Below are 16,297 nucleotides of genomic sequence, written 5' to 3'. Positions count from 1 at the left end.
CTTCTATTACTATCCCAGACTGCACACATATTTACTGTAAGACGCTTTTTACGTAAGTTCCAAAGTGGGCAAACCACACAGCCTCATTTGCCCCAGGTAACACTGAGCCCTTAGGAAGGATCTTAGAATGAAGGAAAGGACTGGGGCACAGGTGGCTCTGGGGATTTGTACTCCAATCAACTTTTACTCCCTAGCTCACACCATGAGGAAGATGCACCCCTTCAGCAGAGAAAGGCAGATGGCCAGCCCGGAAAGGCACCAGCAATTTCAGTGAATTAAAAACGCCCCACTCCACCCCTCAACCCCCAGTCTCCCAGTCAAGCCCTCACTCCGAGTGGAATGAGTTCGCCTCTGAAATCTCAGCTTCCAGAGAGGGAGAGTCGCTCGTTTCCTGCGGTGTCCCTGGCGGGTGGCCCCTTCGACTGAAGCGGGATTTGGAAAGTATTCAGGAGCCAGGACTTGGGGGCAGAGTTCTGTGATACTAGGGAAACGAAGACTGCAGTGGAGCAGCAGGCGGAGACTAGAGCTCCCCAAAACGGTCGCTATTTGGGAGGGGGTGAGGGCTGAGAGACACCTAGTGAGAAGCAGAGCTGACCACCTAGAGCTCAAGGCCCAGGACGTGGGAGGTGGAGCTAAGAGCCGACAGCGGAGTGTCAGGCTACCAGCGACGCCGCGGGAATGGGAAAAAAAAATCCCTTGAATGAGCCCCCTCCAAGTCCCGCTCAGAGAGGTCGAACAGCCAATCGCGCTGCAGGGTGGGGCTGCGGAGAAAGGTCTCAACCAATAGCTGAGGAGGGGGCGGGGCCTGGCTCCCGGCGCGCGGCGGCTGTGGGGTAACCCGTGGCAGAGAGCGCAGAGCGGCAGAGGGGAGCTGCTGAGGAGAGCCGCATGGAGGACCCCGCGGCACCCGGGTCCGGGAACCCGCCTGCCAATGGCTATGGCAACGGCAACGGCGGCGGCAAAGGGAAGCCAGCGGCGCCTAAAGGCCGGGAAACGTTCAGAAGCCAGCGGCGGGAGTCGGAGGTGAGGAGCCCGGAGAGCTTTCAGTTGGGGCCGGGAGACGCCCGGGGCAAGAAGCGTTGGCTGAGGTGTTTCGGTCGCGTGCCCCTCCGCCGCCGGGAGACCCCTGCGCGCCCCATGCTGCAGCCTGAACTCCGGGCTCTGCAGCCCCTGACCCTCTCCGCCCGTCTCCTGCCGCGGGTCTGGGGCTTTCTAGCCCTCTGGCCTCCCTCGGGGGGCGCGAAGATAGAGCCTGATAGCCAGAGTCCCGGATACTTTCACATATTTATCTCGCTTAATCGCTGTAGCCCCCCGGAGTGGTAATTCGTAAGGCCGATTTACGGAGGAGGAACAGGCGCGGAGAGGTGAAGTGAGTGGCCTGAGGGGTGGGAGGCCGGAGCCCGGCCGCAGTGAAAAGGGCCCGGCGTGGGGGCAGCCGCCCTCCCACCCCGAGGCGCCCCGAGCCGAGCAGAGCAGCCGCGTGACTTGGGCCCTTCCCCTTCCCCCCGTGTGCTGGCCAGCCCTTGAGGGAGCACTTTCCACGGACATCAGGCCCCCTCCCCGTAAGGGTTAATGATACAGGAGTCAGGCGGGGCAGTACCGGAGCGAGTGGATGGACCCCCCCCCCGCTACGATACAGACCCACAGAGAGGAGTATGAATGTTCCCTCTTCTTAAAAGAAACCCTAACTAGGAGGATGAAAGGAGTGAATTAACATTCACTCCAACCCCCTCATCCAGCCAGCTTCCATCAGCTAGCCAAGAGCAGAACCGGATCTGAGCGGGGAATCAGACCACAAAATGTCAGGTGTGGAAGGGTCTATAGAGGTCACCGCGTTTTAGCCCTTGCTTTGACGGAAGTGGGAGACAAAAGTAGCCTGCCGAAGGTCGTTCATCTGGCACAGTGGCCAGGGGTGCCAGGCTTTGGGTTCAGTCAGAGCAGGTTTTGAGGTTTTGAATCCCAGCCCTACCATTTACTCTTGGTGTGACTTTTGGCAGATTGCCAGCCTCTGAGCTCCAGTTTCTGCCTCTGTAAAATGAGGTTAATACTACCTGCCTCAGAAGGTTGCGATAAAGTCAAAATGAGATAATTGAATATGAAATGTTTAATTCAGTGCAGGCACGGTGCATGTAGTTGGTTAGCGCACAGTAGCTCTTAGTACTATATTATCATCATCATCAAGGGACAGAACTGGTAGTAGAAGCCAGATCTTAGGCATCCCAGTCCACGGTTTACCATTTGAATTGTATTTCCATTTCAAAGGGATTTCATGTATGCTTTCCATTTTGATACAGACAAGCGGGAATCCATCCCATTTTATAAAAGAGAGAAGTGGAGGAGGTGAAAAGACTGGCCCCAAATCACACCACCTTTCAGAGGCAGAGCTCAGCCCTCCTGCCATACTGGATCAGGGTTTTATGCACCATATCATCACCCTCCCTGCCTCAGTACGAATCTGGCCTTTTAGGGCACCCTGTTTCTCCTTCCCCCATAGAGACATCGTTCTTGTTCAGATGGTTTTTGGGGGGTGGGGCAGGGGGATGAGTCTTTTATTAATTCAACAGTTGTTGAGTTCTTTCTATATGCCCAGCACTGTTTTAGGTGCTAGGGATACAGCGGTCTCTCCACAGTCGGGGTGCAGAGACAGTGTGGGAGTGAATAAAATAATTTCGGAATGATATGTTCTATGGGTGAATTAAAACTCCTCTTGAACCAGGAGGCCTTTTCCCTACCTATCAAGTCTTCCTTCAGGAAAAGGCTCTGATAGTTTTACTCTTGCCAGTGAGTTCAGTATCCAGAGACTCAGAGCTTTCCACCTGCACCACAGTTTACCCAGTTTACTGCCTGATTGTCTGCAGCTGCACTTTTCATGTGGAAATGAACAACTGCAGTGATCCTCACCATCCGAGCTTATTGCCTGCCCAAAGGTTGGCCAGAAACATTAGCTTTCCTTCACCTTCCACTGCAGCAGGAGAGCTGCTCTTACCTGTCAATACGTCCCCTATCACAACACCCAGGTGCCAGACTCTCTGCTTGACTCTCAGATAGATGACTATCTGCTTTTCCTTCCCTCCCTCCTTCTGCATTCCTGTGGAAAACAGTCCTGGGGAGGATGATTTTCTTTCCTCTCTAGGGCTTCAGGAATTACTGGAAGAGAATTACTGTTGGCACAAGTCAACAGAGCCTCGTACATCACTGTGTTTATAGGGGCACCATTGACCTACCCTCTCCCAATGGCTTAGTGTATGGATATCCTAACCTTAAAAGGAAACTAGAGAATGATTGTTTGCTTAATAAAAAGATTCTTAACCTAACCAAAAGATTCACCTCAGACCTCTTACAGCCAGATTTCCTGCTTCAGGTCGTTCCCAAAGTCCTTGACAAAGTTTAACTGGTTTGTAGCAAAATGAGGAAAATTCAAGGCATTGAAGTGAGTTTTTCATAAAATGTAGTTCAATACGTTAAATTTAAAGGATGTATGTAATTTAAAACAGTGTTTTTCAAACTGTAGGGAGTAACCTGTGAGTTGAGACCAACTTTTTTTTAAAGAAATAGACTAATTGGAAGTACTGGTTTATCACATATAGTAGTGGTAAATATTATTTTGTTAAACTTCTGTTCCAGTTTTGTGTGTGTTGGGACATGACGTAAAGTTTACTTATACTTTGACTTACAGTCAAAAAAAGCTTCACTGCTTTTAATGGCTCTTATTCTGATATTTTGTCTTTTGCATTTTGGGGGTATTAAATGATTTTTTTAAATTATATATATATTTAAGAGATTTTTAAAGTTTCTACTTAGAAAATAAAACATCAACAACCTTATGTCATTCTCCACCATCCACCTTTTTTTTTTCTTACTGGTCCCTGTAATCCAGAAGTTTAGAAATCTTTGCTATAGTGGATTTAAACATGAATCACCTTTTTGGCAGTGTAAATTCATAAAGTGGTTTTGGAAAACAACTTGTCATGTACAAAGAGCCATATAAATTGTCATAAGGTTTGATGCATTCATTCCCGTTATAAAAATCTGTCAGAGAAGATCCTAAATATGAAAAAAATTTATGAGTATTACAGCTTCATGTATATAGTAAAGAAAAATTAAAAACATATGTTCAACAATAGGGAGTTGGTTAAGTAAGCCAATAGATATCTGTCCACTTAGCTGTTTATTTATTTATTTATTTATTTTTAATAAATTTTTTTTTTTTTTTTTTGGTTGTGCTGTGCAGTTTGTAGGATCTCATTTCCCCCACCAGGGACTGAACCCAGGCCGTGGCAGTGAAAGCCCAGAATCCTAACACTAGGCCATCAGAGAACTCTTCTCTTAGCTGTTTAAAGTGACAGTTATAATAATATGAGACAGGGACTTCCCTGGTGGTCCAGTGGCTAAGACTCCATACTCCCAATGCAGGGGTCCCTGGTCAGGGAACTAGATCCCACATGCATGCCACAACTAAAGATTCTGCATGCCGCAACTAATGATCCAGGAAACTGCAACAAAGATCCTGCATGTGGCAACGAAGATCCTGCGTGCCACAGCTAAGACCCAGCGCAGCCTAAATAAATAAATATTCATTTTTTAAAAAGTGAACCTTTATCTTTAATAAAATAATAGTATGAGAAAAATTCCTTTATAATATAATATTAAAATCATAAGTAGAGTAAGTAAAATTCTTGGAGTAACCGTCCACATAGTGCTACCAGGTGCTGGATTGTGTGCTAAGTGCTTTTCCTCTATTATCTCATTTAGTCCTTACAATGACCCTATGAATTATCTCATTTTACAGATGAGAAAACTGAGTACGTCATTTTTCAACAATTCCCTGATACCAATTCAGTTCTGACACTACCCGTAGTTAGCACAGACCCCACAAGTTAAGGGCTCAGTCCTACAAGACTGCCCCCACTTCAGATGTCAGCCACAGTGGAATCCCCAGACTACCTGCACTTCTGCCTGGCCAACTATAGATTCAGGGGTTACCATGACTGTCCCCCTCAGGTTCGATAGATTGCTAGAACAACTCGCAGAGCTAAGAAAAGTGCTATATTTATGACTACAATTTTATTATAAAGAATACAACTCAGGAACAAAATGAAGAGAGGCATAGGACAAGGTATGGAGGTGGAGTGGTGCAGAATTTCCACGCCCTCTCTGTGGCATTACCCTCCTAGCACATTGGTGTGCCCAAATCACATTGTTTCAGAGTTTTTTTGTTTGTGTTTTTTTGCGGTACGCGGGCCTCTCACTGCTGTGGCCTCTCCTGTTGCGGAGCACAGGCTGTGGACATGCAGGCTCAGCGGCCATGGCTCACGGGCCCAGCCGCTCCGCGGCATGTGGGATCTTCCCGGACCGGGGCACGAACCCGTATGCCCTGCATCGGCAGGCAAACTCTCAACCACTGCACCACCAGGGAAGCCCCAGAGTTTTTATATGGAGTTTCGTTACCTAGTCATGGTTGGTCAAACCACTGGCCACTTGATTGAACTCAGTCTTCAGCCTCCTCCCCTCCCTGGAGCTCCTTTTTTGAAATTCTCACTCTAAGTCACCTCATTAGCATAACCTCAAGTATGGTTGACAGGAGCTCCTTATGAATAACAGGCACTCCTACTACTCAGGAAATTCCAAAGGTTTTAAGAGCTCTGTGCCAGGAAGGTGGGTGATGGGGCAAAGACCAAATACATTTTTTATACTACATTGAGGCACAAAGAGGTTAAGTAACTTGTTCAAGATCACACAGTATGTGACAAGACCTGGGATTCAAATTTTTTTAAATTCATATTTATTAATATATTGGTAGGAAAAATCTATCCCAAAATGCTTAAAGAGGTTCGGGTGTAGGATTATATTAAAAATACTTTTAAAAGGGTATTATAAATTTTTACATACAACATCATAGGAAATCTAGCCTTTAGTACAATTTGAAGTAGAAATGCTACCTTATTTGACAGTCCTAAAATTGTGGAATATTGGAACTAAGGACGTCTTTTTATATATGAGGAACTATGATCCACAGAATGAAATCATACAAAATCATACAATGGGTTAATGACAGAGCTGAAGTCAGAATCCAGTTTACTTCTTTTGTTTTCATCCGTCTTGTTTTTCTAGAGATCAGCTAGATGTTCTTCAGGTCTGTGTTTATGTAGATCAGATATGGGCACAGATTGTAGCTTTCATATCTGTTCATGATCCTGGTCCTTTGCCCAGAGTTTCTGATTCTATATAGGAATCTTCAGCCCAGCCCCACACTGAGCCTCTAATTTTGGCTTGGAGGAGGGTACTTCTTGGATGAAAGGCCCAGATGGAACCCTCCTAGTTGCCTTCTTCCTCTAACTTTGGCCTCCAAGAGAGGTGGAAAATGAAATGAGGGTGTGATCTCCTTTTGTCAGCCTTTTTCCCAAGTTACCACGAAGATTTCTCCATTACAGGGCTCTGTGGACTGCCCTACCCTGGAATTTGAGTATGGAGACACAGATGGGCACGCAGCAGAGTTGTCAGGTATGAGATAGATGGGTCTGTAAAGAGTGGAAGGTTGGCCAGGAGGAGAGGGAAGATACCTGTGCTCTCCCCTGGCAGCTTGTCTGTTCTCAGCAAGTGGCTATAGAGCACAGACTGTTCTCCACATTCCCACTTCTCTACACCTTCCAGTGGTCAGTATCTCTTTGTTTGCTTTCACATTTCTTTCTGTGAATGCTTCCTTGGCTATGTATGGCATTCTCCATTCTTTCATTCTATCCCTGTTTTCTGCTCACCCTTCTTTAATTCTCTTTTGGTGCACTCTCAAATCTGTTTTCTCTCCACCTTCTCCCCATTTCTCCTTTCTTTCTCTTCCCATAGTCACCCATATCTTTTGGGTGCCCCTTTCTGCCACCCACTCCATTGCTTTCCCATTCCATCTCTCTCTCCTTTTCTTTTCTACCTCCATCTCACCCCCTTCCCCTAATACTTGCCCCTTATTAAAGTCTCAGCAATGTCTGAAGAAAAACTGTGTAGACAACTGGCCAGCTGAGCAAAGCTGAACATGTCATCTATATCCATCACCGTGGAGCTCTGCTTGGATGTTTCTGAGCTGGGGTTGAGTGATCCCATTCTTCTTTCAGTGCTGGACTGCTTCTCTCTGGATTTTTAGCTTGGCTAAACGTGATCTCCTTGCATTAAGGGCCTCCATGTTACATGTGCTACAAATGCCAATTATTAATAAATGAGCTTTGGGTGGAAATTATGTGAAAGGTAAATATTCTGTCACATGAAAGTGACACTTTAAGACAGGCTTTTTCAGAGAAAAGAGACAAACGCTTTTAAAGAAGTTCTTGTGAATAAACATAAGGAATAAATTTTGTGATGAGTGACAGAAATAGAGAGCTAAGTTTAATAACTAACCAAGGGTTAGAATCCAAAATATGAATACACACACACATAGAGAGAGAAAGAAATGAACATCCCAATAGAGACTATAGATAAATGGTCAAAGAATATGAATAGGAATTCACAGAACAGAAAACCATGTGGTCAGTAAATATATGAAAAGATATTCAATTATGTTAGGAAATGGGGAAAAACAAATTAAAATGGTGAGATATTATTCAACAATCATCAGATGCAAAATTTAAAAGCCTGGGGTTGGTGAGGGTACAGAGAAATGAGTACTTTTTATACATGGCTTGGCATGAGGGAACAGAGTATAGAATTGGAAAGCAGTTTAGTTATATCTAGCAAAGTCGAATTCACACATATTATGACCCAACGATTCTAGATGTACACTTTAAAGAAATTCTTGGGCCCAAGAAAACACTTACAAAGATGTTTATTGTCGCCACTGTGAAAAATTGAAAACAACTTAGTAGGGGAATGGAGAAACTGCAGTATATCAATATATTAGGCTACTGTATAGTCATTAAAATAATTGATCTATATCAATATGCTTCAATGTCAATAAATATTAAAAACATATTAAAGGGGAGAAGAAACGGTGACAAAATAATTTTTACAGGCATCAAAAAAACTGCTTAAACACACAAGTCTAAAAGATGTTTCTAGGAAGTCTAGTTGCACACTTGATTGAGAACCGTGTCAGTTAAGTGAATGGATGTGTTCATCACACTGCTTTTCATGTAAGCTATTGAAAGACATAATAAAAAATGCTTCTAAGAAAAAATAATTTATACAATATGATACTGCTTGGATAAAAACTTGAAAAATAGAACAATATCATGTGTTGTTTACAGGCACATAGATATGTACTAAAAGTATAAAAATAGGCATGTGAAGCATACATACCAGTTTCATCATAGTGATTATCTCTAGAGAGGAAAATAAGACTGGGAAGGAAGAAGGGACTTTAGCTGTCTGAAGCAAATATGACAAATGTTAACATTTGTTTAATCTGAGTAGAAGATAAACGCAGTGTCTTTTATGTACTCTGTATTTACCTGTAGTATATGAAAGTTCATGATCTAAACTTTAAAAATAAGACAAAAGCAAAGTTCAGTACCTAAGAGCCTTGCTCCCTGTTTTAACTGGGTTTGTGCCCTACTCTTAAAATATATATATCTACACTACTCACTAATGACTGAAGAATTTAACAAACAGAACTGGGATTTGTTTCTGGTCACTCCAGGATTCTGGAACTCAGGACTCAAAAGCCCTGGCTCCCAGACAAGGTATTTCTTGACCATTAGACAGCTGGCTGGAATATAAGTGAATTTCTCTTGCTTTGTGAATTATCTGTGACCTAGTTAAATTTCCAGCAAGGGTCTTAGTTAGGGAGCAGAGTTTTGAGGAAGCACCTATTGGCTTAATGACTTCACTTCTTCGTTCTCTGTAAGGTGAGCGTACTTGTATAATGTTCTGGGGTGTGTGTGTGTGTGTGTGTGTGTGTGTGTGTGTGTGTGTGTGTGTGTGTGTGTAGGAAAGGGCATTTTTATTTCTCATAAGCTGTCTGCATTTTGTATTGAGAGGCTGCTGTCAGCAAACTTAGATTTCCTGGGCACAGGCCGCCCTTTGGCAATCAAAGCTGCTTCTATATGGTTTGATTCTGCCTCTGCCCGGGTGGCCGTGGGCAGGAACGTAAACTTCTGTACCCTTCGAGGAAACTCAGCAGGGAGAGAATGAACTGGCTCCTTGAATAGCACAAGGATCTTGCCTCTAAACTTCAGGAGTTGTGTTGCCCCCTTTTTCCCTAGAGACAGGATTAGTCCCAGTCTGGGTTGACAAGCAGAAGGGGTTGCAGCCCTAAGAACCAGCAGTGATGACATTCAGCCCTCTCTGTTCCAGCCCTCCTCCGGGCCCTCACCAAATGTTGGAGCCTGCCTTCTCTGCTGTAGCAGCCAGCTGGCAGGAGGAGGACAGGTTTGATGGTTTAATCACCCAGGGACACAAGTGGCTATTTTTAACTGCTCTGAAAAGGAGGAAGCTGACTCTGGATTGAATTGGACACAGGAATGTGTTGGAAGCTTTAGCTCTTTCATACCACCTTCTCCACCCCAGGCCCCTTCTATAAGGATCTGCTGAATGTTTGTGACTCTGTCCTATCTTTCCTGCCACAGAATTGTATAGCTACACTGAACACCCGGAATTCACCACTAACAGGAGGTGCTTTGAAGAAGACTTCAAGACCCAAGGTGATCCCAGATCCTTATTCATAGAGATCTGCTTTTTCTCTCCATGATATTCAAGGCTGATCTAGAAAAAGCCTAAAATAAAGTATGATCCTTCTTCATCCTCTCCATAGCCATATAACTTCTCTATTCCTTTTTGCATATGGGACACAGAGTTTTCTATATCTCAAGTGCAGAGGTCACGGAGTGGAAGCAAGAGAAGCCTGAACTGGGTCCCTTTCCCTGATGTCAAGGGCCCAGAGAACAGAGGAATGGGGAGGTGGGGCTGGACTGGTTCCCTGCTGCCTGGTAACCCTGTGCCCAGCCTAGTCTTCGACCTTAGTTTTCAATCCCTGTCTCCAATTCTGCCTCACTCCTCATAGCATCTGGTAATAATTTCATGTGCCCACCCTGTGATCCACTCAGACCTCCATTTCCTTACTTGGTCAGTGGCAATTCAGTGTTCAACTCAGCAAATGTGTGGTGAGTACCCATTTTGTGCCAGAGATGCAGGAGGCAGGGGTGAAGGTGAATTTACATTATCTTTAAAGAAATTATAGTCAGATAGCAGAGGGGAGATGTGTACGTCACAAAACTAGCTGAGGCCAAGAGGAAAATGGGAAGTGTCATTAGAGAAGTAAAACGTATCATGGGGGACAGAGCTTCTGGCTGGAGCATTAGTGGGAAAGAGGTGATTTTGTATTGAACCTATAAGGATGAATAGGAATTGGATACATAGGGAGATAGAGGGAACTCCTTGAGGAAAGGCAGAGAGATAGAACTGTATAGGCTGGGGAGGGGGAAGCGGAAATGGAGGGGATGTGGAGGAAGATGAGGCTTGGAGTGGGCCAGAACATTTGGGTTTTTTACTTTTCCCATCCCTTATTCTTTCTCAGCTAAACAAGGAAAGCTTTCGAAGAGAAGAATTTATTGGGGGGCTGAGATCAGAAGTACATATGCTATCATCAGGAGCCTTTCCAGGAAGGGGAGGCAACAGCTGACACTAGATCTGTATGGCCTTCTGTTCCCAGTGCAGGGTAAGGAGTGGCTGGAGTTGGAGGAAGATGCCCAGAAGGCCTATGTGATGGGACTTCTGGACCGGCTGGAGGTGGTCAGTAGGGAACGGCGACTGAAGGTGGCCCGAGCTGTTCTCTACCTGGCCCAAGGTGAGTGGCCAGCTTTGCCAACTTGAGAGGGGTGGACACTAGAGAGAGAGAGAGACGGTGTTAGCAGGACTAGGATGAGGCAGGCCACGCTGGGAAGATTCCTGCCTCTTGAGGACAGATCTTGTCATGTGCTAGAAGTAACCTTGTGCTTATGCGAAAGATGAGGAGATGATGGTAGGTACTGTTCTGGATCCCTTGGAATTGGCCTTTCTCTTTCCAGACATGCCAGGATTTCTTATAGGGTTCTTTTTTTCCTTAGCCTGGGCTGTAATCCTATGTGGAGACTAGCAAGAGGGTCACTGTGGCCAGAGCTGACAGTGTACCACCAGCTGAGCATGGAGGTTTCTTTTACCAGCTGTGGCCTGGTTCTGACACTGAGAGGAGGCAGGGAGGGTGCCACCAATTTACACGTGGACCCGCTGCATTGTTTCTCATTGGCATTTAGAAGGTCCAAGCCAACATAGCAGGAGGAGTGGATGCTGTGAGTAATTTGGAGAATCAGAACTCAATGAGATTAACTGAGGAAAGCTTCCCAGAAGAGACCTATTAGCCAGGTGTTGGAAAGAAAAATGAGCCTAGCTGGAGTAGTAAAAGAAAGCCCTGAGGTCAGAAATAAGAGGACTGTTGGCAGAACCAACTAGATGGGAGCTAAAAAAACTGTAAAAGAAAAATCATAAATGGAGAGGAAAGAGAGTGGACATCTGGTGAAGGGACGACTGCAGTAAACAAGGCAGTGCCCAAGCCTATCTCTTGGGTCTGGCACTCTGGCCAAGTTCCAGCTGCCAGTACCTTCATCTTTTTGCCTGAGGGCTTTCTGTGCAGCCCACATAGGGCAGCCAGGAAGTGCTAGGGAATTAATGTTCTCCCCTAGTCCAGCAGCATTCCTCAGTGACTGCCAGAGGCTAGTGGATGAGCAGCTTGACCACCTCACCCCTCTTGGGTGGGATGATTCTGAGTTGTTTGTTTTATGTTTTCCAGAGCTTCTCCCCAGTTGGGATTGAGCTCTTGGCTGCCTTCTCTTCCCTATCTCACTTCTCCACTTTTCTACCGATGGTTCCTGGGGTCAACTCCCAAATAAACTACTTGCACTTGAATCCTTATCTCTGGATCTGCTTCTCAGGGAACTCAAACTTAAGACAAACCAGTGATGAGCACATTGGACCTAACCCTGGAGACTGCTTCTCCTCTCCCCTGCCTCATTCCAGGAAGTTCTGGGGGGCACTTGTCCTTTGTTAACCCACTTGTTGGACAGAGTGTTGGGAGATAGTCTTCAGATCATGGGGCAGGGTGGAAAGAACTGGAATAACCCCCTCCTCCTCAACCCCTGCGGCACTGTCTGGTCCTTTAGGCACTTTTGGGGAATGTGATTCAGAAGTCGATGTACTCCACTGGTCCAGGTACAACTGCTTCCTGCTCTATCAGATGGGGACCTTCTCGGCCTTCCTGGAGCTACTCCACATGGAAATCGAGTGAGAAGCCTTAGGGGAGGGCTGGCGACCCCGTTCCTTGAAGGGTGCCTCATCTCCTATGCTGGTTCCCTCACTGTAGAGCCCTCTGTGAAAGCTGGGTCTATTCACACCTCCTCCAAAGCTCACTGACAGTCCCCCTCCATCCAGCCACGGTCTCTGATAGTCTGTCCTGCTCCCTAAGGTTGGGCTCATCAGCAGGCTCTGCCCCACTTACAGCTTCAATCCTGGGCCTCAGGGGCCGATCCTGTATTGCTTTTGTATCCAAATACCTTCTTAGCCTAACTGTGGACTCCATGAAGGAAGCTGTTCTACCTGAGAACATGACCCAAGATGGATGGGACCAATTCCTGTTGCTGTGCCCAGTTCTTTCCCTCATGGTTACAGCTCTAGAGGTGGCCTTATCTGCTGCTACCACTATAGTGACCCCTCATATTGTCTCATGCCTATCACCCAGGAGTTTTAGTGGGACAAATTCTGTTTATTATTCACCAAGTGTTGCTTAGCATCTGTTTTGTGTCCAGCACAGTACTAGAAACAGTGGAGATTTTAAGAGGAGCAAATATCATAGACCCTGCCCTTGCCTGTCTTCACCACAGATAAGGGTTTGTCTAGGTGGCAGGAGAATTCTATGGGCTTCTCTACCTTAGACCAATTTCTTTAGCTACATAGCCAGGGAATGGCAGGTACTCATGTTTGTGCATATGATAAGTGTGCAACACGGAGTAAAGAGGCCTTACGGGTTCCTGTTTCCTCCCTCATCCCTGTGGCAGCAACAGCCAGGCCTGTAGCAGTGCTCTTCGGAAACCAGCCATCTCCATTGCTGATAGCACAGAGCTCCGGTGAGTGGGCCTGCCCATGGGATTGGAGCAGGGGATCGTTAGCAATGGGTTACCTTTGCCCAAATTTCAGACGCACCCAGGACACCAGAAGTTGCTAATTCCACTGGGTTGGGCCACCACAGAGACCATCCCTGAGGTCTCAGACTTTAGGTTGGAAACTGCCTTGGGAACCTCTTGTGACCCTTCTGTAACCTCAGGGTGCTGCTGAGTGTCATGTACCTAATGGTGGAAAATATCCGCCTGGAGCGAGAGACAGACTCCTACGGGTGGAGGACAGCCCGGGAGACCTTCCGCACTGAACTGAGTAAGAAGTGGCACTCGAGGTGCTTGTGGCAGAGGGGAGGCATAGCATCTGCCTAGGAGAGACAGACAGTTCTTCTTCTTCTTCGTCTTCTTTTTTTTTTTTTTTTTTAGAGCTAACATCCCTTCTTTTAGGACAGAGATACTTTGTGGTGGGCTTGAGGGTCTGGCTTGATTGCCCGTGTCTATGAGCTAGGCCCAGTCATATGTCTTCTCTATATCTTGGTTTTGGTTTCCTTGGTTATAAATGGGAATAGTCATCCCTCTCCCATTCGATCACAAATCCCACATGAAAAAAATGAGTTGACTTACCTTGAAAATATGAGTTGGTATTGTCATCAGTCAGGGATAAGATATGAAGGCCTTTGGGATTTTAAAATATATACTATATTTGTTGATGTGGGAAAGTGAGTTGTGATCTACAAAATGCATTGAGTTCCTCAGCCAGGAAGCATCTTTATTACCGTTGATTATCTTTATTACTGTTACTTCTAGTTTGATATCTACCCCCAAGCTTTGGGAACTATGCCATTTTAACTCCATGACCTCCCTTATCCTGCCCTCGGGGGGTTCACTCTGGGAGCTCTCTAAGCCTCCTTCTAAGGACCAAGTACTCAGATTCTTTGCGGGAAGGTGAGTGCCTTCCTCAGCGTCCAGAAACAGGGTTACAGGGACTGGGTCTCAGCTGCTTCTTCCTCACTTTCTCACTTGCCTCTCTCCACAACCCCCAGGCTTCTCCATGCATAATGAGGAGCCTTTTGCCCTTCTGCTTTTCTCTATGGTCACCAAGTTCTGCAGCGGCCTGGCTCCCCACTTCCCCATAAAGAAGGTCCTGCTTCTGCTCTGGAAAGTAGTCATGGTGAGTGGCTGATTCACCCCTCTCCCATCTCATCAGATCAGCAGTGCCCTCTGCCACCTCAGTTTCTTCTAGTCTGATTCCAGGGGGCTGGAGCTAGGCAGAAGAATAGGGAAGCTGTTAGCCAGTGGAGGGACAATAAGGCTGTCCTAGAGAAATCAGATGTTCTGTTTCAGAGTAGGTTACCTATTTCTGTTGGACTGATGGGAGATGCCACTTTTTGAGTTGGGGTGTCATTGCACCTTCCCCTGATAGAGCTAACGTTTCATGGAAAGAACCCTGGCTGAGAGTTGGGAGATCTGGCCTCTGCTGATACTGAGAAACCTCAGGCAATTCTCTGTGTCTCAGTTTCTCTAGCTGTAAAATGTGGGGTTTAGTGCCTGCTCTCCATCCAGATAAATAGAGGATTTGCTTTTAAAAAATGAAGTCCTCATAAGTGTATGGTTGCAGTTTTGTTACTAATTATTCAACCCTATCCTTCCTCTGACTGGCTGAACTACATACCCTCCAGGGCAGGCCTTGAGTGATTCTGGGGGGTTATAGTATCTAGATCTGCTCCTTAAAAGGGGGTACATTTTCCTGTTTTTTTCAGTGGAGGCCCCCAGTGGTCCTTTTCCTTATTTCTGGTGATGTTTCCAGCCCTGGGTCGGTAAATAATGCTTTATCCTGACCCCTGAGCTCTGAGGGTTAGTAACCACCTCTGAGACTGGGGATGGTGATCACATTTTTTGCCTCCTCCTGTTTTATTACTTCCTAATTAAGGAGGGGGTCTGAGGGGACTGGAGGTTGTGGCTCTTCCTCTCCATCCATGCTTCCCTGACCTTGCTCCCTCTGACTTCCCTCCCTTCCTCTCTTCTGTGCCCCTTTCCCGTTTAACCCTTAGTTTACCCTCGGTGGATTTGAGCAGCTGCAGGCTCTCAAAGTACAGAAGCGGGAAGAATTGGGCCTGCCTCCACTGGCTGAGGACAGTATCCAGGTGGTGAAGAGCATGCGTGCTGCCTCCCCGCCCTCTTACACTCTCGACCTGGGGGAGTCTCAGCTGGCACCACCACCCTCCAAACTGCGAGGCCGCCGTGGTTCTCGAAGGGTATGGACTAAAGCAGACAGTAGTGTTGTGACACTAGCTGGCCAAAAATCAAGATTCTAAGCAGCTCTGGATATGGTAGGAGAGAGCAGTAAATGACCCAGCTCTCCTGCCCCTGACTGGCCCTGAGACCAACCTGAAATCTTGGTGTCTATACTTCAGCCTCTATTCCTGAGCCCTGACAGGGTCCTGGGCTGTCAAGATGTAACATTGTGATATCACATCATAGACCCATGTCTCGCTAAGGATCATTGGCCTAGACCTCAGTGCCTGGAGTTCCCTAGCACCCTGAACAACAGTTGGGGTATAATCCTGGGCATAGGTACCTGGTTGAGGCACTTTATCATTGTCTTCGCAGTAAGATTTACTCTGAGCCAGCCATGCTCTTATCTGGCCTTGGAACCAGAGACTTACACTTACAAGATGACTGGTTAGGGTTCTATAGTCTGCATCCCTAGAAAGGTCACAATGACAAGTTGCGCTGAGAGCTGACCATGCTCCCATGAACTTACCTGCCTGATCTACTTGAGTTCACCGACTACAGGTGACAGGCTCAGACAGTCACACTCAGTAATCTAGTCTACATTATCTGCAATGTGATTTTTTTTAACCTTTATTTTTTTGTTTTATAAAGTAATGCTTACTCATTATAGAAAATTTAGAACAAATATAAAAATGTGAAGAAGGGAGAAAAAAAAGTCACCCACAATCTTAACAACCAGAGGCAATCACTGTTAACTTTTTGGCCTATTTCTGTCCAATCTTTTTTTCTTTCTGTGACAAGATTTAAAATTCCAGACTTGCTTCCCTCTGCCTAGCAGCAAGCTTCTGTCCTCCTCTTCCTCAGTCAGCCAGCTGGTGTATGCTCACAGAAGGCAAACTAATTGAATGTTCACCTAAGTAGAGCATAATTAGGAAGGAAAGTGCTGGCAAAAAAAAAAAGGCATCAGTGCTTTCTGAAAGCTAAGTAACTGTGACTTTGGG

General features: G+C 46.1%; 1 protein-coding gene across 2 annotated transcripts in view; it reads left to right on the top strand.

Moving 5' to 3' along the window:
- Positions 1 to 872: 872 nt before the first annotated feature.
- The window catches only part of STRIP2 (striatin interacting protein 2), a 48,889-nt gene continuing 33,464 nt past the window's right edge, over positions 873 to 16,297 (top strand). For both annotated transcript variants that reach the window (XM_060156704.1, XM_060156703.1), the window contains exons 1-9: positions 873 to 1,023; positions 6,432 to 6,501; positions 9,549 to 9,623; positions 10,631 to 10,765; positions 12,114 to 12,234; positions 13,005 to 13,073; positions 13,271 to 13,377; positions 14,105 to 14,232; positions 15,113 to 15,316. In XM_060156704.1, the coding sequence (XP_060012687.1) occupies positions 889 to 1,023; positions 6,432 to 6,501; positions 9,549 to 9,623; positions 10,631 to 10,765; positions 12,114 to 12,234; positions 13,005 to 13,073; positions 13,271 to 13,377; positions 14,105 to 14,232; positions 15,113 to 15,316 (1,044 nt within the window). In that variant the 5' untranslated portion in view covers positions 873 to 888. The remainder of the gene's footprint in view (positions 1,024 to 6,431; positions 6,502 to 9,548; positions 9,624 to 10,630; positions 10,766 to 12,113; positions 12,235 to 13,004; positions 13,074 to 13,270; positions 13,378 to 14,104; positions 14,233 to 15,112; positions 15,317 to 16,297) is intronic.

The sequence above is a fragment of the Lagenorhynchus albirostris genome, chromosome 8 (assembly GCF_949774975.1).
Source record: "Lagenorhynchus albirostris chromosome 8, mLagAlb1.1, whole genome shotgun sequence".
In the NCBI taxonomy this organism is placed as follows: Eukaryota; Metazoa; Chordata; class Mammalia; order Artiodactyla; family Delphinidae; genus Lagenorhynchus; species Lagenorhynchus albirostris.
This window is presented reverse-complemented; position numbering and strand designations above follow the sequence as displayed.